At 52.3% G+C, this 12532-nt stretch overlaps 2 protein-coding genes across 3 annotated transcripts; both read left to right on the top strand.

The window, feature by feature from the left end:
• The first annotated feature begins 872 nt into the window (after positions 1 to 872).
• Positions 873 to 3376, top strand: HSPB2 (heat shock protein family B (small) member 2). Its single transcript, XM_065738347.1, has 2 exons — positions 873 to 1015; positions 1991 to 3376. Exons 1-2 carry the CDS (start codon positions 922 to 924, stop codon positions 2437 to 2439), a joined length of 543 nt encoding a protein of 180 aa, XP_065594419.1. The 5' UTR covers positions 873 to 921; the 3' UTR covers positions 2440 to 3376.
• A 1802-nt stretch (positions 3377 to 5178) lies between these two features.
• Positions 5179 to 11337, top strand: CUNH11orf52 (chromosome unknown C11orf52 homolog). Of its 2 annotated transcripts, XM_065738348.1 has the most exons (4): positions 5179 to 5285; positions 8714 to 8754; positions 9544 to 9584; positions 9917 to 11337. In XM_065738348.1, exons 1-4 carry the CDS (start codon positions 5254 to 5256, stop codon positions 10151 to 10153), a joined length of 351 nt encoding a protein of 116 aa, XP_065594420.1. In that variant the 5' UTR covers positions 5179 to 5253; the 3' UTR covers positions 10154 to 11337. The 2 variants fall into 2 exon arrangements, with proteins under 2 accessions (XP_065594420.1, XP_065594421.1); XM_065738349.1 differs by lacking the exon at positions 8714 to 8754.
• Positions 11338 to 12532: the final 1195 nt, after the last annotated feature.

Here is a 12532-nt window from a genome sequence, read left to right on the forward strand (position 1 = left end):
CATACAGACTTCTGGGTTAAGGGCACATCATTCTCACTGCTAGCACCACCAGTGCCCTGCAAAAGGACCTGACCCTCTTCCTATCCACTTTCCTGCAAGAACAGAGAGTAGAATTCATCCTCTGCAGAAGCCCCAGCCATAAATACTTCATCCATTTCCATATTATGTCAACAGTAGTGCACTTGCTCTCTCACACTACAGTGACATGGACTCATGGAAATCTCTGGTTTCAGAAGATGAGGAGCTTAACTGGGTACTAACTCCCAGATCAATAAAAGTGGATCTAGGCCAGCTTCAGACCCTGTGTGACTTCTGGCACAAACATTCCTCTGGTCACAGTGCACAGCACTGAGGCCCTGGCCAAGGCACAGCCTACACAGCTGGCTCACAGCAGCACAGTTCTGGAGTGTCAGCACCGGGATCTGCATCCTGCTCAGTGTCGCTTAGCGATTTGCAGCACCTTACCACTCCCAGGAATAAAAGGCTCAGCTTCTGGGGAAAACAAATCCCTTTCTGTGGGACTGATTTGAGCGCTAAGCTCATAGCACTGACTCTGCATGACTGCACACAACCTGACCAAGCACCAGCCACCATTCAGCATTGACCCATTCCAGGTGGAGTTGGCAGGGGCAGTGCTTGGGGCCCTGTCCCAGTCTCCTGTCCCTTGTCCAAGGTGGAGAATCAGGGGGTGCAGGATTGCACCCTGCCGGCAGGCAGAGGCTGCAGCTCTACAGGAATGCTATTAGGAGCTTCCCTCGTCACCCTGGCAAGGCAGCTCAGGGACTGTGTGCACAGCTATTTTGGTCCGTCTTTTTATCACACACTCCTCCCTGTGGAATTCACCCAACTAAAACCTTGCAATCTGCAGCCTTTGCTCTCAGAGGCAGCAAGCGCTTGGACAGGCCTCTTCCTCAGCTCACCATGGCTGCGCGGACAGTGCCCCATGCCTACCCCATGAGTTCAGAGTACGAGTTTGCCAACCCCAGCAAGATCTACGACCAGAACTTTGGAGAAGGTAAGCAGGGAGATGGAACCCCGACAGCTCTCTGTCTTATTGTGTGGGAGGCTGGCAAAGTCCCTCTGGAGTGGAGCTCCTGGAGCCAAGGAAGCCCAGGCATGGGAACCCAGGCAAAACCAGGAAAAGGTAGGCAAGACACAGCCAGGGGCTCTCTCTTTAGGTCCATCTCCTCCTTCCATGCCCAGTGCTGGTTCCCCTGTCCCTCCCTTGTGCCCCAGTGGTCTGGGGGATGGTCTTGTTCATGCACATGCTCAGCAGCATGGAGCAAAGCGCTGCCCCCTCAGGCCCTCCACCTCATGCACAACCCACAGAGGCTGGGACTGTGCTGGACATGTCCTAGTGCTCATCTTCATTGCAAGGGGAAGCTATGCCCTGCTTATGAGAGAGTTGAGGCAGCAGTACTCCCACCTTGCTCACAACAGGACAGTGGGAGTTTAGAAAACTACTGCTAGGAGGGGGGGTAGATTTTGTAGCTGGGGACAGTGGAGAAAAGCTGAGCTGGGGTGGTCAAGCACAAAGCCCGGCAACGGCTGGCAGAGAGGAAGGAATGTGGGCAGCAGCAGAACCATTCAGCATTGGCAAAACAGCGTGAAAAGGAAAAAAGCTCCAAGGAAAGCCCTCCGGACAATGGCAAACAAAAGGCCTTTAGTTCTTCAGGGCAGTGTCTTCACCATCAGCATTTTCCATGGCTAGCCCCAGCCATGGGCTTTGTGTTGCTGAGCACCCAATGCACCCACGAGTCCACCCAGCAGATGCCCTAAGCTGGATGTCAGCCTTCAGCAGATGAGCATCTGGCACTGAGTGTGCATTTTGGAGGCGAAAGGGTAGGAAATGGCAGAGCCTCTGTCCCTGTTGCACAGCTGATGCAGCAGCAAAATCAAGGTGTTTGCAAAATCCAGCCTCCCTGCTAAACATCCTTCTACACTCCCACCCCTGGGAAACCCCATGCTTCCCCCTGGATCTCATTTCTAGGTGTGTCCCCATGCGAGATTTTAGCCCCTGCCCTGTACCATGGCTACTACATCAGGCCTCGGATCAACAAGCAGCTGGATCGCGGCACCTCTGAGGTCAGCCTCAATGACCACAAGTACCAGGTGTTCCTGGATGTCTGCCACTTCCTGCCCGATGAGCTGACGGTGCGCACTGTGGACAACCTGCTGGAGGTGGTGGGGCAGCACCCACAGAGGGCTGATCGCCACGGATTCATCTCCCGAGAGTTCACCAGAACGTACATCCTGCCACTGGACGTCGACCCCTTGCTGATGAGAGCCACCCTTTCCCACGATGGCATCCTAAGCATTGTGGCACCTCGAACGGGAAAGGAGGTGAAGGCCAGGATCATCGAAGTGAAGATAGTCCAGGAGCAGATGGTGGGGCAGGAAGAACTGTCCAAGGGAGGAAAAGGAAAAGAAGAATCCTAAAGGCCCCAAAGCTCAGCATGAGCAGGGAGGGAGGGGGGACAGGGAGGAAAGTCACTTTGCTAGGCCCCTATTTCCCACCATCAGCGCTTAGCAGGGCTGGGATGCAGCCATGCATATGCCAGACTTCTGCTTCTTAAGGCTGATGGTCAGAAGAAGGGGCTTGGAACTGAAAAAAGAGGGGGACTAAAGTGTTCACAGGACAGACTCTAATGCAAGTCTTACCCTGATTGCCCATTGAGCACCATGCTCTACTCTCATCCCACATTGCAAGGACTGCTCTCACCCAGTGCTCCAAGGCTTTGGACCTGCCCAGGCAATCCCAGTGCCTTCCTGGTGGTTGGGCTTCATGGAGTTGCAATGCTGTTAAGTACTCACAGCCCTCAGGTGGAAAGAAGAATAAGTTTGCCTTCAAGCATCTCATCTGCCTCGGACTCAACTGCTCCTGGTCACACTATTCTGCAGCAGGAAGGATGAATGATGCCTTGGTGGCTCAGGATGCAAGAAGCAGAGCAGTGGAGAGTTCATGCTGAGCTTATCTGGAGAAAAGTCCCATCAATGAGAGCTCTGTCCCTTTTGCAGATATGGTGTTGCTACCAGCTACATGAGAAACGTCTTCACAGCCCTGTGACGTGGGGCCAGGGATCAGGTGTGTTGCTGTCAGCAGCAGCTGCTGCCAGGTTGGCCCCAGGGTTCAGCAGGCGTCAGGCACAATCCTTGTCTGTGCCAATTAAAGCAGCCAGAATGCTGTGTCACCAGCCAAATATGGGGGCCCTGGCACAGCTCAGTGCAACACTCCTATGGGAGAGAGAAAAGCTCCAAGATCCCCATGGACAAGCCTCTTCCTGCCAGGATGTGGCTGCAGTCTTCTACACTCTGTGAGGAAGGAGGGCCCCTGAATACTTCAGATGATGCCAAAATAAAGATCAGCTTTACAACAGGTTTCGTCTACATTATTAGTAATAATTCTAGAGATAATCCTGTGTTTGTGACAACCAGTCACCTGCTTGTAATGGCAAGAACTGACTGGTCCATCAGGAGTGGACTGCCCCAGTGTGTACAGCCCCCAGTGCAATCTGTACCTTGGAACCACACACCTCATCCCATTCTCAGCATCCACCCAAGCCCTGCAGCAGTCCTGTGTGACCTGGTGTAGGGATCCTGCTTTGGCAGGGGGTTCGACTAGATGATCTCTTGAGGTCCCTTCCAACCCCTATGATTCTATGATTCTATGATTCTATGATTCAGTCAGGGGGCTTGGGCTGGGTCTATGCAGGGCACGGGTCCTAAGAGAAAAGTGCCTGCGACAGTTCAAAACTCTCTCTACAGTGATGCCAGCTTGCCTTGCACACGTACAAGGTGTGCTCCCAGTCCATGACACGCTGTAGTGCAAATGCACAGCAATACAACCATTACACAGTTCCCTTTCTTAAGAGCCCTGTCCGTGCTCTTCAGCAAGTTCACTCCCCACGCTGTGCCAGGCTCGCAGCCTGTCACCCAGACACGCCGAAGGCAGCTGTCGGGTGGGCTGGCACTGCCTGGTACCACCTAGGGCTGCACCCGATGCTCGCTGCTGGAACCGGCCGGCTGCCGTCCTGCCGATGGACTGCAGGGGAATGCGGAGCGGCAGCCAAGGGCTCCCCGGCTCTGCCAATGTTTTCAGTGCCTTTCTATTTGTCCAGCGGAGCTCAAAGCAGCAGCTCCAGCGTTTGTGTTTTCGGCTGATGGGAAAAGGCTCCTAGCCTCTTTGTTGTTTCTCTCCACAAAGCAATGTAGTTATCCCAGAAATCAAAACAGCGGCTCACTGAATAAACAGTGTCTGTAGCAAATCCTGAGACACAGAGTCTGCGGCTTCCCAAGGGTATGCAGACTTCTGAGACCCCCTGGACCGTGCAGCAGCCTGAGAACTGGTCCTGCTGAAGCCCACCAGCCTGCAACAGTCAGACCTCAGCTGCAGGGCTCTGCAGGGGAGGGCAGAGCCCTTGATCTGAATCTGTTGCCCTCTCCCGCGCAGGGCAGCAGATTCAGATCAAGACTCAGTGCAGCTCCCCGAGGAGAGTAGCTGTTCCAGTGGCCGACCCACAGTATAACTCCCCCTCGCGCCGCTTCTGGGAAGCCTCAGGCTTTGCTCTGTGCTCGGGCAGTCAAGCACTGCCAGGTGCAAGGGAGCAGGGCCGCCCCTTCTCAGCCCACCAGAAGGGAGAATCAGAGCTCCCCCAGCTGTCCGCACATCCTTTGGAGTGTTCAGATCCGCGCAAAGATGCCAAATCCACGGGGGCACAGTATCTTCTAGGGCAACATCAACGCAGTACCTTTTGATATTGAGTATCAGCTCAACAAACAGATGTGTTCTATGAACCTGCTTCCACTTCTGCTGGGCCACTGCTTCCATCGCAGGAGATTCACTCCCTTCCCCAGGTGATGCCACACATTGTCCAGACATCCCACTTCACATGCATGAACAGAACTGACAGTTCCTGTTTCTCCCCCAAGCTCCCGCTTTAGAGCTTCTCTTGCATAGGAGTAGGAGCACCTAAATGTCTCCTGCACCCTTGCCCTGCTGGCATGCCAGGAGCGGGGCAGCAGAAGGCAGAATTCCAGGCCCAGGCCTGGCCCCGGGGGCGAGCAGCTGTTCCCCCCAGCCCCGGGCAGCCGGTGGCAGCCCCCCGGTAGATGGCACGCACGGGCCCGGCGCGGCGGCGAGAAATCTGATCCTGCAGACACTCCCTTGGAATAGCTAGGGGCCGAGCGGGGAACCAGGAAATACAAGCCGTGCCCGTGCAGAGAAGGCTCCGGTTTCATGGAGGAAGGAGCGACATGGGCAACCGCTGCAGCTGCGGACGCCCGTGGTGAGTAGGGCGGCGGGGCGAGGGGCGGCGGACAGAGCCAAACTCGGGCAGCGCTCAGCGGCCCCGCGGCTGCACCTCACACGTTCCCGGGGCGGGGCGGACCGGAGCGGGGGCTCGCTTCGTCGCGGCAATAGCTGGGTTCTGCGAGGATCGAGTTGAAATCCTTACAAGCGCCTCCGCGGCGGTAAAACCTCCAGGCTGTGGCACTGCCCCGCAGGTCAGCGGCCCTGGCACCAGCCCTCCAGCCCCTCTGCTCCCCCAGCCCTTCTGCCCGGGTCGCGCCGTTCAGATGCTGTCAGGCTCCCGAGAGGGAGGGGCGGCTCAGTCCCCGCTCTCACGCTATGCCGGCGCCTGCGCACGGGATCGGGGCACGAGGAGCATCGCTCAGTACCGAAAGGGAACACAGAGTGCTGAGAGCGGTGCACGGGGACAGCTGTGGGGTGTAGGGTGAAGCACAGGAGACGTTCTCTCCAACGCTGCCATTTCCTCAAGTAGTAGAAAATTATCAGTGCTTTTTAATCATTAAGAGGCACAGCATCATCTAGCAGCTGGAGCCAAAGAGGGGGGGGTCAGCACACTCAGGAATAGGAACTGCAGATGGAAGGGGTAAGCTGGTTCTTGACATCTTGTTTTCCACTTCCTCTGCCTTATGTGAGGGGTTTAACAAGGTGCCCAGGGCATCCTTTTCATGGCTGCAGTGAACAAGAGCAGGCCCCTCAGAGCACAGACAGCATCATCAGCACACATCGTGTGGCAGTCCTAGGTCTGAGCAATGCCAGGCCATATACAAACACTTCTATCTCTTAAAGGAAGCCTAAGCCCAGGTTGGGTGGTCACTTGCTCAGTCAGGGCTGAGCAAGAGAGCAGTGTGGTGGCTGCCTGGCTGTGGCTGGCTCCTCAGGGACAGTGCCAATTTCTGCGGTCCCAAGACTGCAGGACCAAGACTGCTGTGTCCTCCTGGACTTTATTGCCAAATGGAGAGTTAGAAGCTGGGGTGGTGTTTCTGCTGGTGGTGTCACCACTGTCTTTCTGCTCCCCTCTGGCAGTAGAGGACGAAGCTCTGGCGCAAGATCCTTTTGCCCCAGCCACCCTTTAGAGACTTACATGGTAACTTCTGCCCCATGCAGAGTCTGAAGCAGAGGTCTCCCAGGAGCTTCTCACTGTGTCCTGCAAAGGAAAGCACCTAGGTGAGGAAGGGCCTCAGGCTTGCAAGCTTCTCTATGATGCACAGGCTGTGAACAGACAAGTAAGGAGAGTGGAAGGTAAATGAGTACGTGCTGTAGGTTATGTGTCTTGTGGGACATCCAAAGAGCACTGTGACCAAGCTCAGACTGTGCACTGCAGAGGCTTGCATGATTCATGGCTTTGCCTTGGTGACAGAGGGAAAAAGATGCTGCTTAATTTTAGTTCAGGTGTTTCTGGGCACTAGTAATGCTTTTATTTCTGGGTATGTGCTCAGCATTAGCTGAGCTGGATTTCCTAACTTATACTGAAACTTACAAAAGGGAAGATAGGTACCTGCTTTCTGTATGGAAGGGAGGAAGTTCCTGAAGTCTTAAGAAAATCCATTCCAGCAAACTCTTTCACATCAGGATGCTGTTAGTGAAGGAAGGAGTGCCCTGGGCTCTGAGTGTCTCTGTAAATTCAGCTCTGGGCAGGATTCTCACCTCAATGTGCATGGGCAGCAAAGGATGCCAGAATTTGGGACCCAGTGTAAAGCAGAAATTATGTTGATAATGACATTGAGAAAGGAGAAGCAGCAGCGCAGGAGCAGGGATGCATGCTGCCATGCAGAATATAACGTGCACCCAGCAGGCTGTGAGTTAGTTACAATTCGTCTGACCTGGTTTTGAGAAGAAGAGAGGAGAGGTTTGCCTCACTTCTTTCCCTTGCTGCATCCATTCTAATTACTGCAGATCTGAGGAAGGGAGATGCTGTCTCTTGCCTGGCTGTGATTAGCCTGCAGACAGCCTAAGAAGAGCTCCAGACTAAGTGCTGGCTGCTAATGCTCACTCTGCAAAGAAAGACAACCAAAACAAGCCAAGGCAGCTGGGAAAGCTGGAGCTGGAATCTGCCTCCCAGCAAAGAGACTTTGGACCCTGCTGATTTCACTTTGCATAGTGCTATTTTAATTACAGCACACAACCTGCCTGCAAAGAGCAGAGAGCTCCAGCACAAAGCCAGGCAGAGAGGGCCCCAGAGACCCTGCGGGCTCACTGAGATAGTGGAAGGGGATCTGCAGGTGGGAACCACACCAGGACAAACCCATAAGAAGCAGAGCTGGATCCTTTTGTACAGATACAGCCCTTGCTTTCCCCAGAGCTACCCTTGACTTCCCAGCTCCTGGTTAATCATTACCAGCTGTTTTGAAGGTCTCCTGGTTCTTTGCCATTCCTTTTCTCCTTTTGCCATTAGAACACCAGAGCCATTACCACACACCAAGCCCCACTCTGTAACTGCCTCTATAAGCTGTGCCTCAGGCACCACTTTGCTCCTATTTGTGGCAGATCTGTCCAGCAAATGCAGGATGTGCTATGCGCCTTAGGTGATCTCTGAGAGCTCCCTAGCCCCCTTCAGAGCTGCAGGCTCTGTTAGGTGCATGTGTGTGCACAGGAGCAGCTGCACCAGGGCTGGCACCTGCTCTCTTCCAGCCATACAAGCATTCTGCAAGGATAACATTTGCTTCGTGCTTCAAAGATAACATTTGTCTCATGCATCTGGCTCAGAATGTGACGTGTCTCTGTTCTGGCCATGCTGCCTGGCCAGTACCAGCCTGTGGGAGCTCAGTTTGTTGCTCTGCTGTTGCAGCTGGAAAGAATTTGGCTCCTGTTTGTGCCATGGCTGGGACATGGTTGTCTCTGTCTGGACACACAGATTTGTGTTTGGCTTGGCTGATATAAAGTGCACAGCTTGTTTGGTTCGGTGTTTAAGTGAAAAACTGTGATCAGGAAAAACACAGTCAGAAATATTAAGTTAGCACTTTGGCTGTGCGCAGCTGCTCAGTGGGCAAGGAAGCCAAAGCATGGGCACAGGGCTGTCAGAGCATCTGGTTTTAAGATAAATGTTTCATCTCAGTATCCTGTAACCATACAGCTGTGGAAACATGTCTGTAGCACATAGCAGAGGAATCACAGAATAGGGAAGTGCACACCTACATCTCCTCCCTGGAACTTCTCCCTGCAAAATTTGCTCACATTCAGAAGGTGCTTTATTCCCTCAGCAGGGCTGGAACCTGCACAGATGCTCACAAAACTCCCAGCAGACCCTGGCAGACCCAGGCACCCGTACAGCGGTGGTTGGATTGGGAGGGGGGCAGGCTTTTGGATCTTCCTGCAGATATGCAGAACCTTGGGGTGTGTTTCTGAGTTTACATGTGATGAAAACATATGCTGAAGCTTCTTGAGGCTGACATCTCTCTTTGATTCCAGGAACTGTCCTTCAGTTTTTAAAAGAAAGAAGGAAAAGCAAGGTAAGGATTTGTGAAGGTGCTCTAGAGTATAAGAACAGGGGGGGTAAATCAGCCCCTGGATAGCTGGCATTTATCAGCACTGGCTGCAGATGGATCCCTTAACTGAGGTCCTCTCCCAAACTCTTCCATACTTGACCTTTCTCAAGAGAAGTCTGATAGAGGCAAGAGGCAAAATTTCATTAAAATGTAAAACAAGGGGGGTTATATGCCATGGAACTTGGTAAGAGGATGGAAAGGGGCTTTATTGGAATCTCTAAAATGCCGGAGTTGTGCACCAAAAAGTGTGTAAGTACCCTGTCATGCAGCACAGCAGGAACTGCATCAAACTCTCATAACAGCTGTGAACATTCCTCTGACATCAGTGCCTAGAATAAAGCAGGGAGGAACTAAGTAGCCCAGTTGTGTCCTGTGGCCTTTGGACCATGCTGGGCAAAACATGTTTGCAGGCAGCAGTGGAAATAACTAAGTTAAAACTGGATCTGACTTCTCCAAAGGCCTGACAAGGAGGCTCTCTGTGCTCTGTACATCCTTCTAGGTTCTGCCAAGAACACTGCGGTCAACAACGTGTTGTCATCCCAGGAAACCTTATTTTTTCCAAAGAAATAAGCCCAGGCTTTCTTCTCAGAGGCGGGCCTCAAAGACAGCATGAAGGCTAAGGATGTCAGATGGGGTGGAAATTTGATTTGTGTCCAGGGGAGAGAGCGTGTGTGCCAGATGCTGCTTTTTGGAACTCAAAGCTGAAACAATAAACAGTTGTGTTAACCTGATCTGCTGGTGTCTCTTTTTCAGAAACCAGTGTGAGACATGAGAACCAACAGCCTGGCAGGAAGGTAAACAGCTTCACGGGGTTGTGTTCTGACTGGATACTGGCAAAACAGAGTTGACCTTCACTTTCTAGTCTAGATGAGCAGATGTGGGCAGTTCATTCAGAGCTGTGACATCTCATCCAGTATAGGCTGGGAGGGCTGTGGGAGCATTGTGCACTGCTGCACAGTGATACAGGTCCACTGCTTTTCCACTGAAGTGCTGAGGAAGCCGTAGGATAATGCTTGTCTCTGAACCTGAGGTGTCAGCGGGCTGGGTGGTGCAGGGGCAGCCTGTAGGGCATGCAGGTGCTGCAGCAGCTTGGTTGTGACCATCTTGAGCTCTTTTCTTCCCAAAGGCTCCAGCATATGAAAACGTCACAGAGTTTCCAGTCTACGCCACCGTGAATAAGCCCAAGAACACCAAACAGGATGACAGCATTCATTATGCAGACATCCAGGTGTTCACCAAGGTGCGGGAGCGCTCTGCAGAAGAGGTGAAGAACTTGCAAATGCAGAATGCCACAGAGTATGCCACCCTCAACTTCCCCCCACCCAGGCTGAAATATGACAGCAAGAATGGGACCTTGGTCTAAAAACATTGGTAGACCCTGCCTATTTCAGCATTTAGAGGATTTCATAAATGTAGAGATTCTGCAGACTTAGGCTAACCTCATGGATGTGTCAAGCCTGCCTGCAGAGCAGAGAGGCTGTCTTCCACCTGCACAAGGACACAGATACATTTACTCTCACATGAGGAGTAGTCGCCTCCGGTTCTGCTGGCTAAAAGCCAACTTGTTCCCCTTGGCTCTGCACAGCTCTGTGTGGGAATGCAGCATACAGGTTTCCATTCTGGGGCAAGGAAGATGTTGCCATGGGATTTTTTGTCAATATTAAGAACAGAATGTTGTTGATACCAGGAAGAAATGGCATGGAAGTTCTAGTGGTAACTGCCATAAGGTCTTCCTCCGATACGAGCCACTGCACACCGCAGTGATGCACATCATCTATCTTATTTTCTCAAAAATCAGTGTTTTCCCAGCATGCACAGCACACTGAGACCAAGGCCAGAAATGCAGAATTGACTGAGAACAGTTCCTTCCACTGAAGGGCGGTACCAATATACATTCTTACCCCAACATGTACAGAAGTGAGCAGTGAGTTCTCTAAAAATGAAAGAAGGAAAACCTGCAGCTTATCTGAAAGGCAGCCACTTAAAGCCACTGCCTATATCTAGGGTAGTTACCCAGCCCTTGGGCTGCAGTAGCTGTTCACATGCCTGAGACACTGTGAATGAATCCTGGCTTTGCACTTTTTCTCCTTTAATTTTTTATTTTTTGTTGTCAGCCTTAGTATAAAACCCTGCAACACAGAGCACGTGCCATGCAGTGTCTTCAGCTAAACCTCCCAAAGATGCTTTTCAAGATTTACTTATGGGTTAAGATAGTGTTAGCAATGCAGGACAGCAACTGTCCAAAATTTTCTAGCACGGGACTGCATCTGATCATTATGGTGTTGGCAGCTGATCAGGGCTCCCAAGCAGTATCCTCACACCCCATGTCTGTAGTTGGCACATTTTGTTCTAAGTAATGGTCTGCACAGTCAAGCACAGGTCATGAAGCAACCTGTTAATTGCCTGTGTTGAAAAATGGACATCCTGGTACCTTTTATAAATGTGCAAGGTTTTGTGTATGATGGCTTATCTAAATGTAAAAAGAAAATCACGAGGGAGTTCCTGCTTGTAACAAAAAATAAAGCTGATACAGGTACTGTATGCTAAGATGGAAACACTGTGAGGACCAATCCTACCATTTTTTTACCTGAACAGGTCTTTTTGCCCATGCTATCCAACAGACCTCATAGGGGCTATTACAAGGCCAGACCAATGTTTGCAAACAGCCCTTTTTAAATAACAAATGGAGACAGTCGCTTTTTGTACCTGAACGGGATTTTTTTTTTTTGCCCGTGCTATTGAGCTGAGCTCAGCTGGACTATTGGAAGGCCTGCAGCGTAAGGCATAGTCATTTCTATTGGAAAACACCACCGAGATCCCCAACTCCAACCCCATCCCATCGCACTGTGCCCAGTGCACATCCCTCAGTGCCATCTCTGTGGGTGTGGAGCAGCCCCAGACATGACCCAGCACTCCCTGGGCATCCTGACAAAGTACAGCGTATCCTGGAGGTGATCAGTGCCCTGAATTAAGAATGACGGTAGGGATTCCCCTTGATTTCCAGGCCCCAGATAAGAAGTGAATGTTGCACGTTAAATTTTTTTCCTAAGAGCCTTGTTTTCGCACTGGTTAACACTCCAGCAGCCTGTCTTCTCTGTTTCCCAAGACTGGCCTGCGTAGGGGTTAAATGAACGTGAATATATCGAACGCTCCTTGAACATTAAAGATTAGATTTCTGACTTCAGCTGATGAACTGCCGCTCTCTTCCAGCGCCCGGCCCTGAGGGGAGGACGCACGTCCCGCCTTCCCGCTCCCGCCCCGCTCCGCTTCCCGCCCTCCGGCGGCTGCCCCGCCCCCATCCCCGTCCCCATGGCAGCGGCGACGCGCGCGGGCCAGGCGCAGGTAGGGTTGCAGAGGGAGTGGGTTTGAATCTCACCCGCAGCTCCGTTCTCGCTGCGCACCCCTTCCCTGAGGTTCCGCAGCCCCCGGGCCCCCTTCTGCCTTCTGGGGTCCCGCTCTTTCCCCGCGCTTCGGATGCCCGGCCTGTCAGCGCCCGGCCTGCTGTCCTGCCCGGTGCCGGCATCTGTCCGTCTTTCTGTTTTAAATTAGCAATTCCCGCTGCGGCGTTGGCAGTGCTGCTTTGGGTTCCTCCTCCAGAAGCCGGGGAGATAGTTAGCTCCCATGTGTACTATAAGCCAACGTCATCGGGAATCTTTTATACGTGTTCTGAAGGAATTCTGTCCACCATGTTCGCTTTTCATGTGGAAGAAAATAAAAGATGTATAACTTTCCCTAAGTCCAC

The sequence above is a fragment of the Cyrtonyx montezumae genome, unplaced genomic scaffold (genome assembly GCF_038088225.1).
Source record: "Cyrtonyx montezumae isolate F1298 unplaced genomic scaffold, pur_monq_1.0 scaffold_22, whole genome shotgun sequence".
Taxonomy (NCBI): Eukaryota; Metazoa; Chordata; class Aves; order Galliformes; family Odontophoridae; genus Cyrtonyx; species Cyrtonyx montezumae.

Coding starts and splice junctions, on each gene's coding strand:
- HSPB2 (XM_065738347.1), top strand. CDS start 922: ATGGCTGCGCGGACAGTGCCCCATGCCTACCCCATGAGTTCAGAGTAC. Junction 1,016..1,990: donor CGACCAGAACTTTGGAGAAG/GTAAGCAGGGAG, acceptor TCTCATTTCTAG/GTGTGTCCCCATGCGAGATT.
- CUNH11orf52 (XM_065738348.1), top strand. CDS start 5,254: ATGGGCAACCGCTGCAGCTGCGGACGCCCGTG. Junction 8,755..9,543: donor AAGAAAGAAGGAAAAGCAAG/GTAAGGATTTGT, acceptor TCTCTTTTTCAG/AAACCAGTGTGAGACATGAG. Junction 9,585..9,916: donor ACCAACAGCCTGGCAGGAAG/GTAAACAGCTTC, acceptor TTCTTCCCAAAG/GCTCCAGCATATGAAAACGT.